The sequence below is a fragment of the Medicago truncatula genome, chromosome 7, assembly GCF_003473485.1.
Source record: "Medicago truncatula cultivar Jemalong A17 chromosome 7, MtrunA17r5.0-ANR, whole genome shotgun sequence".
Lineage (NCBI taxonomy): Eukaryota > Viridiplantae > Streptophyta > Magnoliopsida > Fabales > Fabaceae > Medicago > Medicago truncatula.
The window spans coordinates 204,011-230,299 of record NC_053048.1 but is presented as its reverse complement, the minus strand read 5'-3'; the positions used below and the strand labels follow the sequence as shown (position 1 = coordinate 230,299).

General features: G+C 33.8%; 1 protein-coding gene across 1 annotated transcript; it reads right to left on the bottom strand.

Annotated features, from left to right (window-relative positions):
* Positions 1-12,044: 12,044 nt before the first annotated feature.
* On the bottom strand, positions 12,045-13,610 carry LOC11438915 (uncharacterized). The gene is made up of 3 exons (XM_003620924.4): positions 13,449-13,610; positions 13,056-13,321; positions 12,045-12,576 (listed from the first exon to the last, which is right to left on the bottom strand). The coding sequence occupies exons 2-3, from the start codon at positions 13,311-13,313 to the stop codon at positions 12,238-12,240; spliced, it is 597 nt and encodes a 198-aa protein (XP_003620972.1). The 5' UTR covers positions 13,314-13,321; positions 13,449-13,610; the 3' UTR covers positions 12,045-12,237.
* Positions 13,611-26,289: the final 12,679 nt, after the last annotated feature.

Below are 26,289 nucleotides of genomic sequence, written 5' to 3'. Positions count from 1 at the left end.
ATGCAAACATCTAAACAATTAAGCAATATAAGTCATTTACATGTAACATTATATCATTTCTTGCCAAAAAAATCAAAATTTAAACAAAACCCTAAAACTTAAAAAATCTAATTTAAGAGAAAGAAATCTAACATAAACATGAAAACATCATAACAATTAGGGGAAATTACACTCACCTCCCCTTTGATTTTTTTAAACAACATTAACACCCCTCTAGTTTTCAACTAAACACAAACCTCCCTTGAATTTTATTAAAAGTAACAAATACCACCCTGACAATTAACACTGTTAGTTGTATGTTAATTAACACATTCCACTTCCATCCATATTCAAACAACCATGGTCTCTCTCCAAGGTGCTCTTTAATTCTCTTTCACAATTTGCAAATTGTAGAATATTTAATTATGTTTTCTTTTGTTCACTTATCAAATTCTTGGGTAGATTGTTCATCAATAATTTCAAAGATTGAATCTTTATTATCAATTTCTTCCTCATATGTCAATTCAAACATCTGAATCAATTGAATCTCATTGTGTGTCTTTGTTCCATTATGGATTTTAGGGACTCGCTTTGTGTTCCAATGGAAAAGAAGTCTAAATTATGGGAATTTCATGTGGTCCCTTAATCCTTAGCTACCTTTATATATTGTTATTAATATACTTCTTCTTGTATCGATTGATAAAGATCACATATAAGGTTCTGTCTGGCCTTAAAACAGCACACAGCGTGACTTAAGTCATGCAACGTGACTTAACTCACGCAAATTTAACACTAGCGTGAGTTAACTCATGTAACGCCCTAATTGTTATTTAATTATTTTTAGTTGATTTAAAGTCTTTTATATGATTTTAAATGATTTATGTCGATTTTGTGGTGTGGTGTATTTTATTAAATGGTTATTTTCATTATTTAATAGAATAAGTGGAGAAATAGAATTATTTTTGGAGTGTGGGAGTTAATTAGGATTTAATAAAAATTAAGGGAGTTTAATGAAATAGGGAAGTTATAGTTTGGGAGTTAGAAAAAGAAAGAAAAACAGTCATAACGTTTTAACGTAAGAAAACTAGCTTTTGGGAGAAAAGGGAGAAGGAGAGCAAGAACAAGAGAGGAGGGCTTAGGAACTGATTGTGTTGTGTAATCATTCTGCAAAACTAAGGTAAGGGTGAGGCTAACCTTCAATGATTATAATATATGGTTTCTGAAAATTGTTTTGATTAGAATTGTTCTTGAAAAATAAGAATTGGGAATTAGGGTTCTATACTGATTTTGGAGAAAAGAGTAAGGATTCATGTTAATTATGCTTAGAATTCATATTCAGATCGATTTTATGAATTATAATGTTGCTGTAATCCGAATTTCGAGAGGTTAGGATTGTTGGAGAAAAATTGAGGGAAATTGCAAGATTGTGAGAATGAGATGAATTGTTGCTGTTGATGCATGTTTTATGTTTCTTTAGATGTCTAATTGTATAATGAACCTATAAACAATCTTTGGAAACATGTTTGGGCATTGGGAGATCAAAATTGGGAGTTTTGGGGTGAAAAATGGTTTAAACCCGTGAAAAATTATGCATAAACGATGACTGTTCGCTTAAGCGAGCCGGAAGCGAGCTGTATGCGAACAGCTACTGTAAGTAGTTCGCTTAAGCGAAGACTAGTTCGCTTAAGCGAAGTGCCTTTTGACAGCATTTCTTATTTCGCGTTCTTGTGTCTTTTTCACACGTTTCTGTTTTGAATTGGCCTTTGGTGTAAACATGAAAGTTGTAGATAATTCTGTTAGCTTTACAATGGCTTTGGTTTGACTCTAAAATGAATTTTGGTTTAGGAGTTATGATGAAAATACTCCAAGTAGGTCTTAGGGAAATTTTATGAAAATTCAGCAAAACATTTTCCAAGTTAATCCAAAACTTATGGGATAATTCCAAGGCTCAAAACTAGAAGTAATATGAGTGCAATTAAGGTGTTTAAGAGTATTTAACCCATGTTGTGAATTGACCCTTGGGGTAGGAATGGAGGTTGATTATAGTACTGTTGATGTTGAGTGAGTCAGATATAATATGATTTGATGTTGTGAGTAATGAGATATATTTGTATAAGCATTATGTGGATTATATGAGATGTTTATGTGCTGCCTATGTTGCTGTTGTAAATTGATTAAGCTGCATGTGTCGGCCTAAGACGTAAGATGTTGACCAAGTTGTGGAGTAAGTTATAATTATTTATGCACAGTCGTCGTCGTCTACGTTGTCGTTGATGTTGCCGTTGTTGAGTTTAGTGAATTTGGAGATGATTGAGTATGAAACCAAGTGAACATGTACTATGTTGAATGAACTTGATGCATTAGTTTGATTATGATTAATTGTGTATTTTCTGGAATCGTTGGATCAATTATGACGGATTATTGTTGACTGTGATGTATATTTATATTTAAATAAATTATACATGATGCTGAATTCTTTTCAAAGGTTGAAGTATTATTAATTGGATTGTCGAGGTGAAGTCATATTTACATATATGCATTGATGAGTAGTGGTTGTCGTTGATGTTGTTGAGTTGTATGTAGATATACACAAGTGGAGTCAGTTGCATAAGCATAAAAACGGTGAGGACCTCGGTCCTGGAACGCCTTGTCGTTCAAAGCGGTGGAACACTATGTTGTTCAAAGCGGTGTTAACGGTGAGGACTCATGTCCTGATAAAAAGAATGCTTTAACCATTCTATAACGGTGAGGGCTTCGGCTCTGATATGGTACCACATGCATAGTTGCATTTGTTGAGGAGTCTTAGTGGAGTTGTCATGTCTTGCATGAGTCTTAGCGGTGGTGTCGAGTTGTTGCATGAGTCGTTGTTGTTGGTTTTAATTATCATTTGGTTGATGTTGTTAATGATGATATACTTATATATTGATGAATTATTATTATGATAGGGTGTTAGATTTAATTGATGAGTTAGATATATATTATTGATGATATTGTTGATTATGAAATATATACATATATTGGATAATTGTAGTTATCGTCGTTGTTGATTGAATTAGCAAGTGTTACTAAAGTTAAAGAAGTAAGAACATTATTGTTGAATATATGTAGTTGTTTATATTGTTATGATGTGATGATTATGTTGTGTCGTTTATATTATTATGAGAAGATGTTTATGATATTGATTACGATGTTATGATGACTGTTTATGGTGTTGAATATGAGGTTGTTATGATGTTACATGATGATGATTATGCATGTTGTGATGATGATTATGCGATGTTATCTATGAGTTGTTAAATGTACTTGATGATGGTTATGTTAAGTTGATAAGTTGTCTTCTACTCATGAATTGCTAATGGAATGTTTGATGAATAATTATTATTATGAAATGATGATGTTACGTATAGTTGCTAAGCTGTCCTCTATTCATGAGTTGTTAATAAGGTGCTTGGTGGAGAACGTTAATACGAATTAATGATGTTGTTACGTTGTTTATGTCATTGATTATGAAGTTGTCGTGTTGTATACTAATTATGAGTATGATGTTATATGAATATGATTAAGATGTTGATTATGATGTTAAATGATGCTGTTATAATGTTGTTTATGATATCGAGTTATGACTGTTGATATGATGAGTACATGATATGGTTTGTGAGTCGTTAAAAGAATTATTATTACTAGTTGATGGAGTTTAAGTTGTTGGATGCATTTGATGAATTATATATTATTATTATTGATTGTGAATCTCACCCCTTCTGCTTGGAAATGTTGCTCTTCGTATGAGTAACTTGCAGGTAATAAAGATTAGTAGGAGTGGTGGCTCAAGTGTCTTAGGGCTCTGATACGTAACGGGATGGGAAATTGTTGCTAAGTTATCATTCCTTTATGTATCAATTTTGGAACATGTTGTTGAAGCTTTTATTGTTGTTGAATTAATCCCGCTGCAAAGTTTTAATTATTACGTTGTTGAAAATTTGAAGGATAATTATTTAATTATTCCATTTGTGATTTTTAAGAAAAGAAGTGTAACATTCCGTTTAAGGTGTTTTACTCTGATTGATTTATGAAATTTTTATGTTGGGAAAACGGGATGTTACAACTCACGTATGGGCATTTTGGTCTTTTAGTTGGGAGCAAGCAAAAAGTGTTGGGTAAAGAGCAGAATTCTTTGTTGCCCTTGCTAAACACGTCCTTCTTTTCATGCAAGCCATAAGCATATGATATTACTATAAAGAAGTTTGGATTTTCTTTTTTGGTGGTGGTCGGGGTTTGAACCCCGGACCTTGCATATATTAATGTGTTGTCCTTACCAACTGAACTAAGCTCACGATGACTAGAGAAGTTTGGATTAACAAATGAGTTTGAAATTATGTTGAAAAGAAAAAGGAAGGGACATCCATGTGACGTATAACCCTGAAAGACCTCAAAATATTTAGATAATTTAATTTTGACTGTATGTTTAGAACTATCTCAAATGTACAGCAAGACACATCCATGTGACGACTGAAGTGGGCAAATGTCGTGACCAATCCTACTAAATTTAAGAGATACATTCGTGTATCATGGAAAAGAGTGTGGTTGAGTGTATGAGCTATCTTCTCCAAGTCTGTTACGCTTGAGTGTAACAAGGTAACTTATTCAATGATGTGGATGTGATGGATGATGCTCTGAGCATAACTACGGAAATGTATGTTTTTCCTGAAAAAAATGCAAAAAATAAATTGTGTTTTTATTTCGTTACTTGAGGACAAGCAACAGTTTAAGTTTGGAGTGTTATGACATGCATCTTATGTTATTCTTAACATGTTTTCAGTCATTTTTAGTAGGTTTTACCAGCAAAACGGATGAGTATTAGAGCAATTGCCTATGATTTCGGGAATTTATAATGTTTTCTATATTTGAGTATGTAATTATGTTCTTCCCGAAACATAGCAATTGTAGGATGTTTTTTATGTAATTCACGAACAAATCATGCAAATCGGCAAAACAAAGACATCCGAAGATTCATGTGGTCCTTGGTAAGATGAAGAAAGAAGATTCAAGAAGACCTCGGAAGACTTTTCAAATGGAGGAATTATGTTCCCAAGTTCCAAGACAATTTACATAGAAGCAAATACCTAAAAAGGCAAAGAAACAAGCATTTCAACACCCGGAACGCACTCAAAAGCTCCCTGGCGCACAAGATGGGACGCTAGGTGCCTAGAGTCAGTTTAAGAAGCACCCAAAGCCCATGGTTTGGGGTTCCAGGAGCCTAACATGCAAGGCACATGCGCCTGGCGCATGCTGTAACAACTCGATTTTTAGCTAGATTTATTTTAATTACTTTTATTATGTGTTTTATGTGCTTGTGTGTGATTATTCATCATTGGGTGCATTTTCATGGGTTTCCGTGTTGGAAGGGTATTTTAGTCGTTTTGGACTTAGGGGTATTTTGGTCATTTTGTGAGAACGGGTAAAATTATAAGTTTTGGTGAGAGTTACTTTTAGTGTTAGTGGGAACCGTTGTTTTACTAAGTTACTAGAGTAAAATTAAGATTTTTGCGTTTAGTGACCGTTAGTGATATTTTACCGTTATTAGTGAATTACCGGTTAGAGTGTAGAAACATTTGAGATGTGAATAGAAATGGGTTAAGTCCATTAATTTGAGGGTTAGGACCAATTGTGAGACACACTATATAAACCTACTCTTATGAGAATTTCCTCACACTTTCCTTCATAAGATATTTTGAGAGAATAGAGAGAGAAAGTGGGAGCAAGAGGAGAAAAGGGTAGAGAGAAGAGGACTTGAAGAATCAAGGGTTGGGAGAAGAGCTAGGAGCAAAATTGAAGCCTAAGCTAGAGAGATTAACCTACTAAGGTAAGGGGGTTAGAATTCATCATAATCACTTATTGCAATTTTCAATTATTTGTATAAAAAGTGCTTAATTGGATGAATTGATTAATTGTTCATAAATGATGAAATTCGTGCTCTAATTATGATGACATGTTTAGATGTATGAAGTTATAAATAATTGAATTGTGTTAGTTGAATTACATGTTCAAAGTGTATGAAAATGGGTATGTGTTGAAAATATGCTCAATTGGTGAATTATGCTTTGTTGTTGATGAATTGTGAAAAGTTTCATGATCAATTGTTGTTGTTAAGTCATGTTGTTAATGATAATTCATGGCTTGGGTTGCATAATTCATGATTTTGTTATGGAGAAATGAGATGTTGTTGGTGTTTTGATGAAAATGGTGAATTGGTCCAATTGTCAAGTGTTTTCAAGTTTGATTGAGTCTTTGTGAGTCTTTCTAGTCATGTTGACCTATAAACATGTTATGGAAACACATTTGGGCAATGAGGGATCAAAATTGGGGATTTTGGGTGAAAGGGGGTCCAAACCCGTAACATTTTCTGCAAAACTGTGAACGTTCGCTTAGAGGTTCGCTTAAGCGACCTGGTAAGCGAACATTCATACTGATTTTTCTGGGTAGGTCACTTAAGCGACCAGTTAGCTTGCTGGTAAGCGAAGATTCTGGTTGCTACTGGAACTCGGTCGCTTAAGGGAACATGTGGTCGCTTAAGCGAACTGGTGAGCGACCAGAAAGGGTGCAAGTGGGTTTGCTACTGTAACTCGTTCGCTTAAGCGAACCAGGTGGTCGCTTAAGCGAGCAGCTCCCGTTTCAGCCATTTTAATCTTTTGTTCCGGGTCTTTGGGGGTCAATCCGAGCTTTGTGAAATGATCCTTTAAACATGTTTAACTACTGTTAATCCCCTAAAACCTACTGGAACAATGATTGGCTTGCCTAAACTTGAAATTCTTTATTTGAGTCTTAATTTCGGAAGTTTTGGAACTTTAGACTTTTGTCGAAAACAAACCTTTGTAAACATTGGAACTTATAAGTTGAATCTACAGTTCATATAGACTTAGGTAAAACTTATAAGAGTGTCAAACATCTTAATCATGTAAGAATATTTCGGGTGGGAATGTGGAAGGTTGTGAATTGGGGTTTTTCATACGAACTTAAGTTGTTCTTGGATTAATGTTTAATGGTCCAGAGGCAACTTAAATTCATGAATACATGATTGATTAAGGTTGTTTGAGAACTTTCAACTTGTCTATGTTGTTTGGTCTTGGGAATTGTCAATGTTGGCCGTTTGCCACTTGACACGGTTTTTGGTCAGAAATGTTTCTTGAGCCAATTGTCTTATGAACTGAGGTTACTATTCTTGTATGACTAAGTGAAGTTGTATGAATGGATGATTGTATTTTGGATATGATATTTATCATGAGATGGGTATGTTATCTTACTTAGGATGTAAGAAATGTTTGAATTGGTGAAACTATATGTGATAGTTGATGTTGAATAACATTGTTGATTATTGATGATTATGTTGATGTGGTGATGATGAATGCTATGATTTAATTGTGTATGGACATGTTTTCTTGATAATGCAAATGATGTGGAGATGAACAATATAATTGGGTGTTGTCCTATATATTGTGGTGAAAATTGTGGATTGTTGTCGCATTATCGAGTCCTTGTACATGTCCATGCATCATAGCCGTGTTGAGAGTTTATATGATGTTTTATTCATTATTGGGCTCCGGCCTTGCAGAGATCATTTGTGATCTAGTTTGTGGACTTCGGTCTTGCAGAGATCCTTAGTGATCTAGATTTTGGGCTTTAGACCTTGCAGAGACCCTTGGTGGTCTGGATATGGGTGACGACCTTGAGGTGATTTGGTACCACATGCATATATGTGTTGATAGGTGCATATCATGACATGAGTCTTATTGATGTATGTGATTGGTTATTGTGTATGAATAATTGTGAATTGATATTCGTTCATGACACATGCGATTGTTGATTATTGATGTGAGATATTGGGGTTTGATGTAAGTATATGTATGAGAATATTATTATTGATCAAGTGCATGATGATTAAATTGAAATATTCATGTTAACTGTTATTTGGATTATGATGATGTAATACTTACCCCAGTGGTTTTGACCGCCTACCTGTCTGTATGGATGGGTAGACGTTGTGCAGGGATAGTTGCTTGGTGAGTCTTTTCTGCTTGGTTGGATATTGGGATCTTTCTCCGATATCGGTGTTTAGAGTTTAGTCGGCTCCGATCTAGGCTTCGTGATGTCGGTCTAGATTACCTTTTATTTTGGACTTTTGTTATGTTTGGAGATTACCCGTATGTTGGGATTTTGAGATGCATCTATGTTGATGTAATTATTGATTCATGCCATGTATATTTGGATTACTCTGGTTTATATTCCGCTGTGACTGTTGATATTATATATGCATGCGTGTTTGAATCTTTGGTTTTGAATTTTGAATGATGGCGTAGCCTCTATTTCTTGAATAAATGTATTATTCGCATGTTTAATTGTTTTAATAGAAATAGGAGTGTTACACATGCATGTAGGCACTTGACGGCCAGTTACTTGCGAAAAAGTCATAATTTGTAACTTTTTGTGGAAGACAGCCCGCGTTTTTAGCCCAAGTCCATGTGAAAAATTTACCTATAAATACTGCCTTCCTCATTCATTATTTCTCGTTCAGAACTGGAACAATTGAAAAGGAAGGCGGATTTTAGGAGCTTTCAAGAGGAGTTTCTCTCTCCTCTTTCCAAGTATTTATAGGGTAAGTTTTATTTCTTTTGTAATTAGTTTTTTGTTACCATGGTTAACTAAATCGTTTTAGGCTAGATTTCAAAATGAGCCTCTATTTTATTTGTTGGATATTTATTTAATTTATAGTATTTATTCAGTTATTTTATATTCGTTATTTAGTTTTACTGTCGTGCGTAAGATTTGTCTCCTCCGGAGTGAACCCTAGTTTAGGCACTTAGGTAGTGACATGATCTAATATTGACGCTTATATCTTGATATTTATGCCTTTCTATATATGAAGTATTTGATTAGTAACTAGTGAAAAGAAACCGAAAGTTAGTAGACCCTATTAGTAAGTACTTAGGAGGTGACGTAACTAATATTGAGTAGAATCTGCTGAAATCAAGAGGTAACTAGTTAGTAATTAAGGAAACACGACTTCACGACTTAAATCAACCCAGTAACTCCATTCTCTTCCATTGGTAAGGTAGACGTTGATAGGGTTCTCCCTTTGTACAACTACTAAGATAGAGAGTATGTTATGTACTTCTAAGATTCAAATATGAGGAACCTTCATGAATACTGACCATCATACCTTTGGAAATCTAGGAACTCTACCCTAAGTTTATGTTTCAATTACTCATGGGTTAGATAAACCCCACACGTAAGGATCATCGTATGGTTAGTAGGTATAACTTAACATGCGGAGGGATAGACCTTAATCGACCGATATAGTATAGACCCCACACGTAATGGTCACCGTGCGATCAGCAGATGCATCTCTACAACTAATTAGGTTATCACGTCCCACAAATTCATCACTTAAAGAGCCCTTACGTGAATTAACATGAATAAAACTTGACTGTTACGTAAATCCAACAAATAAGTAGAAGGGATTCAAAGAATCCTGACCGCTACTAACATTTCTGCAACTAAAACAGGTAACTTGCTCTGTTGCAAACAGATAAAAATGGCAATCTCCGAGGATACGAATTTATTTATTACTTTGATATAAGTTAGAACACTTGCTAATTTTGTATCACATACCCCCTTAGAAAACCTGAGGTGGCCAAGATGACGGTGGAGCTGATTGAGCTAACCAGAAAGAGGCTAACTAAGAAAGAGATAAGACTAAAGGGAATTATGCCCAGTTTTATTTCCTAGACTCTAGAGTGTGAGTTCATTTGACATTTGCATGAAGCAGTGGCAAGTGATGCAAAGGGTGATTTATTGGGTAGAGATTTGCACAAACAGCACGCCATCAAGGAGTATCTATTTTTCTTGTTAGAACCCACCATCTTGTCAGACAAAAGCGTGTATATAATATCATCTTGATCCGTTGCTGCCTATAGATGCTTTCTTCACGCCTTACGTCCATCACCGTGATAAACACCCATTTAAAGACATATGCATACACTCTTGATTGATCATATGCAGAGCTTGCATGGTCTGGGATCAAACCTGAAGGAGAATCTCTGAGGTGAGTTTAAGATGAGGCACATGTAGAAATCACGACAAAAAGGTGGGAAATCACATTGCAAAACCACCATACACACACATCAGATCCTTGATAGCTAGGATACTAGACAGTGGGAACGTACATAAGAGCATACTGGTTTAAGATGTTGTGCACTAGATCTACATAAAGGCTCAAGGAGCCTTCTTGTACTGAAGGAGGAGGGCAGGAAGGGCCCGTGCGATGCAGTAGGACTTTTTTTCATTACATATGTTGTATTTATTTGTATTTTTTGGACGGTTTCATGTGTATTTCAGGATAATTTCGATATTATGAATGTTTGGATACTACGGTATATTTCATTTGTTAAATTAGTGATATATTTTGTGTTATGGTGTTATGTTTAATTTGTAATATTTTGTTAAAATACAGGTTCATACGTGTGTAGAAGCTACATTTTCTCGTGTTTGGCTGAGGATTCTATAATTCAAACATATATTTTCCACATTTTACACGATCAGACTATAGAATCGGAAACATGCATCAAAAGAAAAAAATTAGGTGTGTTTGAAACCTGATGTATTAATGTGTTTAGTACAATTCAAATTCTATAATTTGAAAATGTAAAATACATAAATAACAAGTTTGAATTAAAGTTTGAACTAGTAAAACATAAGATTTTATGTGGTTTATAATGCATTGATAGTTTTTGTGGTCTACAACGCACATAAACTTCTATAAATTGGTGTGATTAGTTCATTTTCATTAACACACAAAAAAAAAAAAAAAAACTCTTACTCAATCAAAATGAACTCTAACTAGTTACAATTTACTACAAGAGGAACTCCAATTTATTTAAGATCAATGTGATGTTACACAATATGATTTAAAGAATCAATTGGAGCAAGTTAATTATTGTCTCAACTACTGTGATATAAGTGATCGATTAGTATAGTTTTAAGTGACCAGTTTAGTTGCATGCTAACTTGGTGAGATTTTTTCATTCTATTCGGGCAATTTATGCAATCATGGTTTGTATGATTAAACTTGTTGAAGAAACTAGTTTGATCCATGCATGATTTTGTTTGTGTTTGATTATGATGTTGGTGTTGAATTATACTAATGTTGTAGTAGAATTATGTTGATGTTAAATTTGATTCAATGGAACAAGTGTTAGTCGATTCTTAGTGTGCGCCTTCTCATCAAATTTGGATACTAAATTTGAACCCGAAAAATAGATTCCGCATATTAGAACCCGAACAAGAGTAATTTTAGAAGAAAAAAATAAATAGAAGGGCGTGTGAGAGCCATAGAGGGAAAAGAATTTCACTTATGTTGTTCTATCAATATGATGATCCAATTCAGTTAGCCTCTTCTTCATAAGATAATCTTACATGGTCACAAAATTAAATGTTCAATATTTAGATACATACACAAAGACATTTTTGCTAAAAAGATAGAATAGTGTGTTACATTTAAGGCTATACTATTTGAGTTACAAAATGTAAGTAAAAATGAATAATTTTTTTTTGATATATTTAGACCAAAATTTTAAACTAAATAGGCCACTTTTGTTGGACTAACTTTTTGTTTATATTTTGTATCGTAGTTAATATGTATTGGTTCGTGGCCATGCTTAAGAATTGCTCCCTCTTCGTAACCCAAGAGCATGTGAAACATAAAAACAACAAGAATAGACAATACATTGATATTAGGTTAACGTTTAAATTAAAATAATTTATTTTATGAATATATGAAGGCACGCACGATACACGTCGCAATCATTACAAATATTATTCTTTCGTTCTTCTAAAAACTGACCTTACTGCCATGCTCTGTAGAACTTGACCGAATATATGTCATATTTTATTTATTGTGGACCAAGTAAACCCACAAGATATTATTCAATTTAATTTGATTAACAGTAATTTATTTATTTAATAATAAAACCTACTACTGTATAAAAAGAATAAGAATAACTGCAAACCTATTCTGAAAAAGCAAACAAACACGAGGAAATGTCTCTTGGTTGAAAAGATGAAAAATTTCATCCTAAATATAATAATAATAATAAATAAACAAAAAAAAAAAAAAAGAAAGAAAGATCTGTAACTAAGTTCAAAGTCGCAGATAGAATGAAATAAAAAAAGAGAGAAAAGAAAGGGTTGAATTTAATTGAGAATGAATTAAGGAGAGCAATTTTCGGATCGATCAAAGTGGAGAAGTTGACCACTACATTTTGGGCAATCTTCAACTTGTTTTGGCACCATGAAATACATGAGACAGATCTTGCAACCAGCAACTACAAGAACATTCTGTTTCTCTATTACTTCTCTTTGATCATACTGCTCTTTTGATATTATTGTTGAAGACTCAGATGAAGATTCTTCACTGTCATACCAACTCTCTTCTTCTTCTTCTTCTTCTTCTTCTTCTGATTCTTCACACTCTCTTTCTGCTGCTCTTCTTGGATCTTCCTTTGCTTTCATCCCGTTCCTCCAATTTATGTAATAAATTTCTCCCGTCTGAGTAACCAATTAATTGTTCACACTCAATTACTAATTATCAGATTCAAAGTTCAAACTAAAATATGGTGAAACAAATAAAACTAAAACAAGGCCAGAACACAACACACACTTTATATATTTTATATTGACATTCACGGATCAGTTTAATTTGCAAATTCAACAACAGAAACCAAGAAAAGTTGCATTGCACCTTACCCTATAAAGGAAAAGTTAAATGAAAAGAAGTGAGAATATTTGAGAATGTAAAAAGCAAAACACCACTATACTACTACTACTTTATTTTTCTAGGGTTTTTTTTGTCAGTTACTGTAGCTAGCGTGCCTGGAATGCTGTTCTTATTATTGGAATTAGAAAACATATTAATTAAATTAAAAAGACCAAAGAGATAGAACAAAAAAGATCCAGCATCATGCAACTAGCAAAGTGAGTAAATTTTGAAAGAAGAAGAGATAAGAATAAGAGAATAGTGGAAGAACCTTTAGGTCAAGGCATTGTTCCCAATGATAAGGAAGAGAGATATTGGAGTTGAGCTCTAAAGTGGCATCTGAATTGTTGGAGATATGATTTTCATCTGAGCTGCTGCTGCTGGATGAGATTCCTATTCCTCCTCCTCCTCCTCCTCTTCCTTCTCCAGCTACTACATCTATGGTAGCTGAACCCTCCTCGTTTTGGTTGTTGTTGTTTAGGGAACAGTTTTGAAGAGATCTCTCTAAGGAAGCAGTGATCGCCTCCATATTTGAGGCTGTCAGATAAGGAAGCAATTAATGAATGAAAAACCAAAACAACAAACAATCATATGAATGAATGATTCGATATATATATATATATAATTAATAAGAGTATTTAATTTTAAGATGCGCCGCTATTACCTGCAAATGAAATTAACTAACTAGAGAGAGAAATAGACTTTTTGGATGTAATTAATACAAACAAGGGCAAGGGGTAATGAATTAACTAGCTTTGTCAAAGAAGAGAGAGAGAAAGAGATTTGAGATTGAAGGAGAAAGAGCACTCAGAAAAAATGGAATATTATCATTCTTATGGGTAGAAATAGATAGATGTGACACGCACTATAGATGCGCGTGTGTTACGCGCGTATTAACTGAGTGGGGTTGCAGCTGTCAGCTCCAGAGAACCTCTCTGGGTTGCATTTTGTCTCGTCTAGCTTCACTGTTTTTGCTGCTAACCTCACGCGCCTTTTCACCACCCCTTGTATTTCACACACTACATCCAGCGCCGTTCCTAGCATTTTAAAAGCCTTAAGCATAGTTTGAGAAAAGGGGACCTTACATAATACACCATAAACTTTTTTAGTTTTTTATTATGATTTTATTAACGCTTCATTTTGTTTTTTTCGTCACCTTTCACTGCAAGATAAAAGTTTTTTTAGGGAACATCTTCAAATAAATTAAATACTCCATAGAAACCAAAACAAAACAAAATACGATACAATTAGAGAACAATTGCTCCTGTGAAGTAGACTGAAATTTTTCTAATACACCCATTTTCAATTAAAATATAATTTGTTTAGTTGTGAAGATTCTCCCAATTTTCTGGATAATAAATATTACAAATATTTTTAATATTAGTAAGACACCTTATTAGGAATAAAGGGTCCAATTTTTTTTCTGGGAGGGTGTAAATAGAAAGATTTTTTTTTATATGGGCTATATATGACAAATTGCATCAAACGGGACAAAACAATAACAGACTTCGGCCCAGTTTATAATGTCAATGTTTCGGGCCTGTCTGTTGGTATATTTTACTATATAAACTCCCCAAAATCCAGTACTTGCTATATAGACCTCCGCAAATAATTTTTTTTAGGGCCCCCTACAGGCATGGGCCCTAGGCCGTCGCACTCCCGACCTATGCCTAGGGCCGGCCCTGACTACATCATCACATAAATATATGTTAAACATCACATAAATAATTAAATCAAACTGTTTTCTCTTTTTCCTTCGTCTCCTGTGAGCCGTCATCAAAACCCTAGTTTCTTCTCCTTCATCCATCAAAGTCTAACTCATTTTTCTCTTTCCCTTTTATTGAAATAGGTGATTTTCACATCTATTTCATTTTGTATTTTGTGATTTCGTCGTCTTCGTGCGACGTTGGTTTGTTCGTCGTTTTTGTGCGACGTTGTTTGATTTTCTTGTTTCTCTTAGGTATTTGATCGGTTCAGATTGTCAAATCAGCTTCGATCCAGTGCAGATCCAATCAATGACTTTGGCGTCATCCACGTTGCAGATCTGGAGACATGGTTATTTCGAATATTTAAATATAGTCATATGTGTAGGCATCTGTACCTTTTCGCTTTATGTTATTAACATGGATGTTGTGAGCCTGTTCATAGATTCATCCTTTTTGTTTTTAGCAAATTTACATTATATCGATGTACTCTATCAATTTGAATGAATGAATATCTTTTATTTTGTTAAAAAAATAAAAAAAATAAATGAACTCAAAAATCTATGCACATCCATTACAAATACAGTAAAAATCGTTCAAAAAGAAAATATACATTAATTATAGAGTAATTCTTATTATATATCATTAAATAAAATAAAAGATGATAGATTTTATTGTATATGAGAACGAAAAATATGATATAATTGTTTTCTTATGTTGATGATTGGAGAGAGTGTGATACTGTTTAATTTATCATTTAATATAATATATTACTTTTTTTATAAATATTAATTGCATTTCATTAAAATTTTAAATTTAAATTATATATTTGATACTTTTTTTTTAAAGAAGTTAAAATGGAATTTCATCAAACAAACCTCTTTGCTTTCACCGCACAAGGTGTGCTGAAGAGAAGCAAAGAGAAAAATCAAGTTACATCAGAAACATGTAAGGGATACCTGGATGAAAATAAGAAGAATCATTACAAGAAATTTAAAGGATTGAGCCACCACGAATGGTAGTCAAAAGCAAGATTTTTGTGCTTCGCTTTCAACCAACCAAAATATTGAGCCTTAATGTTGTCAAGCAAGTGGTGAATAGTATTATTTGAATTCTTGAAGATTCTTGCATTTCTTTCTTTCCATAAGACCCAAGCTGAAGAAAACCAAACCAAACTAAACGAGTAATGTCTTTCTTTCGTTTAGAAAAACCACCAAAGGAACCAAACTGAGCTAAATGATCTGAAATATTAAGCGGAGTAACCAAGACAAAGCCTAACCAATCATATACAACTAACCAAATTTGACGGAAAAAGTTGCAATGAAGAAATAGATGAGTAGTATCCTCTAGATTACCACATCCCCCCACACATCGTTGAGAAGTAACTGGAAGCGCCCCTCTCTTTACCAAATTGTCATTTGTTGGTAAGCGGTTGAGAAGAAGGCGCCACACGAAAAGATTAACTTTCAGAGGTACATCTGTGTGCCAAGAAACATGGATGTCATTGGCATTGATATGTTGAGTAGAAGTTTTTTGGAGTAGATTGTAAGCACTGCTGACGGTGTAAGCACGATTGCAAGCACTACACTCCCTCAACTGCTCCTCCTCCCAGGCCCGTAAGGGCCTATGCCACTTCTAAGCCTCTCCACTCTCACCTCACCCTAAGTGCTCCATTTCAGTCGTTGTAGCCATCTTACTATAAAAAAGCTCAAAGAGGCAGCTGAACCTATCTTTCAAAGCCACACCCTCCATCTAAGGATCCCACCAAAATAAAAAGGAGTTACCATCACCAACCTCACACACGCAATTATCGTCAATCCAACTACCTTTAGTACTTGTACCAACACCTAGACCATTAGTTACTAAATTACGCCACCACATCGAGCCCCTCCTACCATCCTCATGAACAAAAAGGCTATCTTCCCCAAACCTTGATGCCAACACTCGGAACCACAAACTACTTTGCTCCTCCTTCAGCCTCCACCACCATTTATCCAACAATGCCATATTGAATTCCCATAACCTCCTAACCCCTAGACCGCCTTTATCCTTATTAGAGCAAATTATATTCCATTTAATACTTTGAAAAAGAAGGAAAAAAAAATCTATCTTTGACCATTTTTTATAATTATATTTACTATGTAAAGAATATAACGTGTGTCCATTAAAAAATATGTAAGATAGTGATGGTCGTTTATAAATTAGATTGTGCACTTGTACTCATATTCTTATAGACTTAAATATGAAATTCGTTCATGCAAATATAGCCAATTTTGGTTTTGATCCTTGTAATTTAAAAAAAAAAAAAAAAACCCTTGCAAAAAGCCTCTGACCCCACTTTTAGACTGATTTGGCACAGCTTTAGCCACGTGTCAGCTGTTGACTGTGCAACTTTTGCTACGTGGTGAATACATGGCATGCCACATAATTAAAAACTTAAAAAATATTTTTAAATTCTAAAAATTGTTTTTTGAAATTTAAATAAAACAGAAAATAAATTTTAAAAAAGTAAAAAATCATAAAATAAATTTCCAAATTTTTTTTATTATATAATTTCATTTAATATGATAAAAAATTATAATTTTTTAAAAATCTGGATATAAATGTTTGAAAATTAAAATATGAAAAGAAAATTTTAAAAAATTATATAATTTGAAAATTTATAATTTTTGAAAATACAATTGTCAGTATTTTTTAAAAAATTTTAATATATCATTTTCAAATTGAAAAAATTTAATTTTTGAAAATTTATTTTCAATTTTCTCACATGTTTTTTAATTTTAACATTTTTTTTCCAGATGTCTTTTCGAAAAAGTTATTTTCAGATTTTTTTTTAATTTCAAAAATTAATTTTAAGAATTTTTTATTTTATTTTATTATTACGTTGACTGCCACGTGGCAAAAGTTGCAGAGTCGGTTACTTCCATGTGGCCTTAAACATGTCAACTCAACGAAATAGTGGGGCCAGCAAAAAATTTGCAAGAAAAAATGAGTTATATTTGCAAAGAAAAAATTTACAAAGACCAAAAGCAAAATAAGTTATATTTGCAAGGAACAAAAACGTATCTAAGCCTATTCTTATATCCTCTTGTTTTTATATTTTTCAATCCTTTTTCCTTCGCCATTGATATCTTTATGTTGTAATTTTTTACATTAATCATCAGTTTCTCCAATATTTTATTGATTACACGACGAAAAATTGTGAGTATTACTAACAAGGCTTAATACATCCTTAGGTCCCTTAACTTATTTTATTTTCTCAGTTTGGTCCCTTAACTATTAAGTGTGTCGATTTGGTCCCATAAGTCTTCCTCCGTTTACTAATGTGATCATCTCCGTTAGTTTTTAACCTTAAATGTCTAAGGTGAACCAACTTTGTAAGTGGACTACCATAAACTTTATTAAATTTTTTAATTTTAACCGTTTGATCTTTTCTTTAAATGAAGATTGTTGGATCATGGAGAGATCTATTGTAGCTTATAATGAACCACAACCACCTAATTTTTTTCTTCATCTTCTTCCCCTACCAATCTTCTTCATCTGCATCTCTTTTTCATCTTCATCTGTGTAACACCCGCTTTTCCCAACATAAAAATTTCGCATATAATCAAAGTTTTTCAACATAAACGGAATGTCACACTTTTTTTATTAAAAATCATAAACGGAATAAATAACTATTTATCCTTCAAAATTCAATAACATAATATTTAATAATTCGCAGCAGAACTATTCATCATCTAAAAACAATCTTTGGCACGAAGGCCTCATCATAAATATCACATAAAAATCCAATCTAAAAACATAGTCATGAAACTTCATAAAGTAATACATAAGGAATAGAAAAGCAATAACAAGGTTCCCATCCCGTTACGTATCAGAGCACCTAAGACACACGTGAGGAAGAATCCACTCACGACAGCAACTAACAGCAACTAACAACAACTACTATGGATCACCTGCAAGTTACCCATACGAAGGGCAACATTTCCAAGCAGAAGGGGTGAGATTTCACAAACAATAATATTAAGCATATAATTCATCAATTATATTTAACAACATAACGTCATCAACACATCATAATAACAATTCTTCATTAACAACTCATGTATAGAAGACAACTTGACAACTTAACAATGCAACTTCGACTTGACTATGCAACTTATCTTCTTAATCATGCATGTGGTACCAATCCAGGGCATCAAGCCCCCAACTTATTTGAGCATAAATACACTCCCAGGAAATCAAGCCCTCAATTTATTTGAGCAAAAGTTCACAGGACATCAAGCCCCCAACGTGTTGAGCAAAGGCTTCAGGGCATCAAGCCCTCAACTTAAATGAGTATGCATGGACTCAACAGCGTGTACAACTTGGACAACATCAACAACTTAGGACTCCAACACTTTGGAACGACATCTTACATCTTAGACTGACACATGCAACTTAATTAATATACAACATCAACATAGGCAGCACAGAAACATCTCAAGATATAACAATATCAAATAATAATCAATCATCAACTTAAACATCTTATATAATCCACATAATGCATATACAACTATATCACATTACTAATAACATCAAATCATATTATATACAAACTCACTGAACATCAACAGTACTATAATCAACCACCATTCCTACCCCAAGGATCAACTCAAAACCTCACGTGCGATAAAGATCGCAAGAACCCTAAACAAGGTAGTCTGTCTCTAAGGAGCTCGCGAGGCGAGGGACGTTGCTCGCTATGGCGAGTTCAGGAAATGGTTGTTCGCCTTGGCGAGTAAGCTGCTCGCCTTGGCGAACAAGAAACTGGGTGCTCTCGGGAATTTGACCTTTTTCACCCAAAAATCCCATTTTTAACTTCCCTATGTTCAATTTCAATCTAGAAACTTACCTAATCATTCTTATACATGTTCAGGCACCCAAAACCATCTAAAGTTCGACTAAATGAGTTAATTCACAAAATCAGGTTTCCTCACTGGTCAACTCGTTATGGCGATTGATCTGCTCGCTATGGCGAGTGACAAAGTATCACTCGCGAGGCAAAGGGAAATTGCTCAAGAGGCGAGCGATGAACTTCATCACTCGCAAGACGAAGGATGCTGCTCGCTGAGGCGAGAGATGAATTTCTTCTCGGGAAGAATACAGTTTTTCACGAAAATGCATCGAATCACATGGTTCTAAGCTTAAAACTGATTCTAAACATCACCCTATGGATTATCTATGGTCTGTACACACTTTCTACATCAATTCTACAAGTTTCCATCATCTAATCCTCAATTATCACTCTTAACCCTAATTTCCAATTCTCAAAAACTAACCATACAACATGTTAAATCTAATCATCAGAATCATAAGCTTAAGAGATTGAATGTTAGTCCCACCCTTACCTTAGGATTTCGATTGGGCAGCCTCTTCTCTTGGTTCTCCTCTCCTCTTGTTGTCCTTTTTCTCCAAAACTGATTGTACGTGAAAATAATTCTAAACCTATTTTCTCCTATTTATCTCTTCCCATCTATTTTATCTTATTTCCTCTTTTCCCACAAAACTCTCTAAATTCTCAAAACAACCCCTCATCTCAATATTTATTTTATTTTCAAATCTTATTCTATTAAATAATAAAATAAGGCCTCTTAAATAAAATAACACACATCACATAATCATTTAATTCACATCAATCATATAAATCATATAATAGACTCTAACTCTATAAAAATAATCAAAGAGGGCGTTACAATCTGCATCTTAAACAAAAACCCAAAAAATTACAATTTTTTTTACCTATTTTCCAGAAACCTCAACAGAGCAAATTCCAATACAGTTTTCCTTCCACCAATTCTTCATATTCATACCAAATTCATACAATATACCAAAAAAAAATCCAGAAAAAAATTAAAATTTAAACAACAAATAAAATAAAGATTCAACATCAATTCATTTCTTCAACATCAAGATGAATTCATGGCTTTCATAGAGAAAAGGTAGAATTGTCAAAATTATTTTTGTAAAATCCATCACTGCTTTTCTCTTCCTTCTCGTCACCATAACCATCACCACCACCATCCCCTTTCTTCACCCTTAACAAAGTTCAAAACTTTATCATCAATTTCAGCACCCCTTTCATCAACAACTCGTTCACCGTCGTTAAAGTTCAAAACTTTATCACCATTTTCAGCAACCTTCATCTTCAACCATCAAATCCAAATTCTCATGAAGCTCCACAACAAGTTCATTATCATCCTTTTGAATTGTTTGATTGAGATATGGCGGTGGAGTGAATGATAAAAGTTATGGTTATGGTTGCAAATTGATGAAAGTGATGTTGTTACAAATTGGGGATGAAACTTATGTTGTTGCAAATTGATTGATTGAATCCTACACTTTGAACTCTTTTTTTGATTTTGCAAAATTGGGGATGAAACTTTTATGGTTTTGCATAATTGGGGATGAAAATTTTATGGTTTTTAGCAGAATTGGGGATGAAAATGATATTGTTGCAAAGATTGGAAGAAAAAAACATGAATAAAGAGGGAGGAGAATAAACAAGAGAAGAGGAAGAAGGGAACAAAGGGAAAATAATTTTTTTTATTTCTATTTTAATTTTAATTTTTAGGAAATTTTAATTTTTAGAAAAGGTTAAAGTGCACTTTTCCCACCATAACTTTCAAAAATTTGCAATTTTGACCCCCTAAGTACCAAAACCACAATTTAGCCCCCCTAAGATTCAGCCCCATTGCAACTTTGACCCTTTTAACCAATTTTGACCTAGTCAATGCTGATTTGGCATGCCACATGTATTTTTTTATTTTCTTTTTTTTTAAAAGCCACATAATCATTTATTAAATTAAAAAAATGAAAAAAGAAATTGAAAAATTAAAAAAAAAAATCAGAATTATTTTAAAAAAAAAATAGAAAAGGAAAATAAAAAAGGAATAAACGATTCTTCTTCTTTCCATAATTCTTTCCATAAAAAAGGAATGGCACATGAATTTCTTCTTAAAAAAACACCCATAATTTCTTCTTTCCTAAATCCAATTCAATCCATTTCATATATCAAAAAACATAACAATCAAACATGATTTCAATTCCAAATCTAGTGTGTAAAGGCATAAATAGCAGTTGAAATATAAACCACAACAACAGAAGAAACAAGAATAGCCATAACAGCAACAACATGAGCTGCAGATTTACTCCCACAAGACAACATCCACAATCTTATCTCAATAACATTCACCATCGAAAGCATAAAAAACAAACACCCCATAACAGATCAGAACGCAACGATTCTCCAAGCTTCTTTACGACGTCGATGTCGGTGTCGCAAGAGAAGCGATTCTCCAAGCTTCTTTGACCCTGTTCGATTTATGGTTTTCATCCATTGCTTGAAATCTTGAAACCAATTCTCTTATTGGTTTTAATTTTCATATCGAATCGATTCAAAAAGAAGAACAAAAAGATTGAAAATTCAAGAAGGATTGAATTGGATTGGATTGGATTTTGAGGCTAGGTTATTGCAGCACAACAACAATAGCAAACCGATCTTCTTTCCATGATTCATCTTGTTTTCTTTTATCTTTTTAATCTATGGGTTTCTGAATTTTTCCATGATTATTTATTTCTCAGCGATTGTTTCTTCTTTCCATGAATCACATTTTTTTTTTCTTTTCATTTTCTATTTCTTTCCTTTTCTTTCTCCACGATTCTTTCTTCTTTTCATGAATCATGTTTCTTTTTTCATTTTTTTTTTTAATTTCTGATTTTTTTAATTTTTCAATTTCTTTTTTCATTTATCTAATTTAAAAAATGATTATGTGGCTTTAAAAAAAAAATTAAAAAATACATGTGTGGCATGCCAAATCAGCGTTGACTAGGTCAAAATTGGTCAAAAGGACCAAAGTTGCAATTGGGCTAAATCTTAGGGGGCTAAATTGTGGTTTTGGTACTTAGGGGACCAAAATTGCAAGTTTTTGAAAGTTAGGGGGGAAAAGTGCACTTTAGCCTAAGATTTATTAATTAAATGGTGAAAATTAATTACTTTTATTATGTGTTATATGTGTTTGTGTGTGATTAATCATCATTGGGTGCATTTTCATGGGTTTCCGTGTTAGAAGGGTATTTTAGTCATTTTAGACTTAGGGGTATTTTGATCATTTTGTGAGAATGGGTAAAATTATAATTTTGGTGGAAATTACTTTTAGTGATTAGTGAGAATAGTTATTTCATTAAGTTACTAGAGTAAATTGAGATTTTACCGTTTAGTGACCGTTAGTGACATTTTACCGTTATTAGTTAAATATCGTTTGAAGTGTAGAAATATTTTTGGTTTGAATAGAAATGGGTTAAGCCCACTAGAAACTACGTTAAGCCCATTAAGGGTCTTACCTAAGGAGTTGTCTTAGGAAAATATCACTTCATTCATTTCATAAGATATTTTCTAGAGAGAGGTAGAGAGAGAAAGTTGGAGAAGAGAAGAACAAGGGTTAGAGAGAAGAGGAACTTGAAGAATTCAAGGGTTTGAAGAATCATAGGAGCAAAAATGAAGTTAGAGCTAATAGTTGGAGATAATTAAGGTAAGGGGGTTAGTTTTTATCATAATCATTTAGTTAATTCTTTTTCTATTGTTCTATGCATAATTGATTATGAGAATAAGTGATTATCATGAACCCAATCTTTGAAATTCGTGCTTATGTTGCAGAGATATGTTTGAATATGTTAATTTGATGTTAAATGAATTGTTGATGATGAAATTGCAAGTTCATGATGTATGAAAATGGGTAGTTTGTAAATTATGCTCAATTGGTGAATTATGCATGGTTGTTGATGAATTGTGATATGTTTCATGATCAATGGTTGTTGTTGTTGTTTAGTCATACTGTTGATGATGATACATGGCTTGGGTTTGCATGATTCATGATTTGTTGTTGAGAAATGGATTGTTGTTGGTGTTTTGGAGAAAATGGGTTGATTATGATTTTGGATGTGAACTTGATGATTTGAAGTGGTATAAGTGTTATTTACAAGTGTTATGATTATGGGTAATGTTTGATTTAATTTGGAAGTCTTGTATTTAAATCTAGTGATTTAAGAGTGATTTTTGAGTGAAAAATGCATCGTTAAGCTGATTTTTGAACTGCTGTGAAGCCCAAAATCGGCCACCAATTTCTGAGCTGATTTTCTAGTTTTGGTTCGACGAAAATCGGCCACCGATTTTCTGTCAGGAAAATCTGGAAAACATTCACATTTTTCACTCGTTTCCGTTTTGAATTGGTTTTTCGTGTAAACATGAAAGTTTTAGATAATTGTGTTAGCTTTCTAATGGCTTTGGTTTGACTTCCAAATGAGTTTTAGAACTTGAGTTATGATCAAATTACTAAACATGGGTCATGTGGATTTTTGTGAAAACTTATCATAACTTTTTCTATGAGCCGTGAAACTTTTCCAAAATTGATATGGGTTTTGATCGGAGATGTTTTATTGAGTCAATTACCTCATGAATGGTTGTGATTATTCTTGTATGACTAAGTGAAGTTGTATGAATGAATGATTGTATTTGATATGATGTTAATCATGAGATGTGTATGCTATCTTACTAGAATGTAAGGAATGTTTGAATTGGTGAAACTAAATGTGATAGTTGATGTTGAATGACATTGATGATTATTGATAATCATGTTGATATGTGATGATGAATACTATGATTTAATCGTGAATGGGCATGTTTTCTTGATAATGCAAAGGATGTGGAGATGAACAATATAATTGGGTGTCGTCCTATATATTGTGGAGAAAATTGTGATTGTTGTCGCATTATCGAGTCTTGTTACATGTCCATGCATCATAGTCGTGTAGTTGTAAAAGGGTTGAGCTCTTTTACTTCGGAGATTATGTAAGGCGGGTGTAAACCCTTACATACGATGTGATTTGTTCCATCGAAGGTGACGACCTTTTGGAGATTTGGTGTAACACCCCGTTTCCCAAAAATCCATTAATTAATAATTCATGCATCAGAGTAATTCCCAAACGGGCATGTCACACTACATTTTCAAAATTTCTTAAATAGAATATAAAATCTATTTAATAAACATCCTTCAAGTCATTATTAAATTTGCAGCGGAAAATTTGCATCAAAACAACGATAGCAATAGTTTAAATCTCCATAATTAAATCTTTGGCATAGAGCCTTATCAACATAAATTCAACAACCATAGGGCTACGTCAGCAATATTCAAATTTGATACATAGGAATGAAAAACAATAAGAAAATCCCATCCCGTACGTATCAGAGCCCTAGACACTTTGAGCCACCACTTCTAATAAACTTCAATACCTGCAAGTTACCCATACGAAGGGCAACAATTCCAAGCAGAAGGGGTGAGATTCACAAACAATAATAATAGATATATAAATCATCAACTTAATTAAATAACGTAATAAGCAACATATAAGTCAACAATAATATTCATACTTCTTCGACTTTAATAACTCTTACTAAATCAACCCACAACGACAACAACAACTCGACCACAACAACAATATCTCCCTCAACAACAACGACCACAACACAACCTACAACAACGACAATATCACCATCAACGACAACGACAACATCATCCACTACATCAACGACAACGAACGACGGGGTACTATTTTCAACTCAATGAATGACTAAGCATTCCGGGGCATAAGCCCCCAACAATTTGAATGATGAACATTCCAGGGCATGAGCCCTCAACAGATTGAATGACAAGGCATTCCAGGGCATAAGCCCTCAACGGTTGAATGACGAGCATTCCAGGGCATGAGCCCTCAACGGTTGAATGACAAAGCATTCCAGGGCATGAGCCCTCAACAGTTTCCTAATCATGAAAGGACTCCACTTGTGTATATCAGCATACAACTCAACTACGACAACAACAACATAGGTGACGACAACGATTGTGCATAATAACTCACTCACTCCCCAACTTGGTCAACATCAACAACCTATGACTCTGTTACTTAGAAACGACAACTCGAACCAACACATTGTACATTCTAATTGAATGCAATTAAATATAAACCAGCGATCATTAACAATCATAATCAATCAACAACAACAGTATACGTCAGCATGATATAACAATATCTTATACAATCCAACGATGTCTAGCATTATAACATAAACCAAGTATTACTTGTACAATTTTATCACATTAATAACCTCAATTGGCCATAACCAGCTTCACAGTTCATCATTTATATCCTATACATCTCTCATTGCTATCCCAAAGTTCAGCTCACAACCTCTCGTGCGACAAAGTCACATGAAATCCTAAACCAAGCAGTCTGTCAAGCACTAGCTCGCGAGGCGAGAGCCTCTACTCGCCACGGCGAGTTAGGGTAAAACACTCTAGAATCCAATCTGACTCTATTCTGAGTTCAAACTCAATCTAAAACTTCGCCTAATCATTAAGGTACATGTTCAGGCCCTCATAAACACCCAAAGTTAAACTCACAGCTCAAAAACACAGAATCTTGCAAGCTCTCTGCCCACACTCGCCACGGCGAGTAAACGTGCTCGCTATGGCGAGCTGCGAAATGCAACTCGCGAGGCGAACAACTCTTGCTCGCGAGGCGAGCGATGATCTTCATCACTCGCTATGGCGAGGATCATCACTCGGGAGGCGAGCGATGAATAACAGTACGGCCAGGTTACAGTTTTTCTCAAAAATTCACCCAAACCCATTGTTCTAACCTTAAAACTGATTCTAAACATCAATATATGAAACATTTAAGGTCTGTTCATCATTTCTACATCAA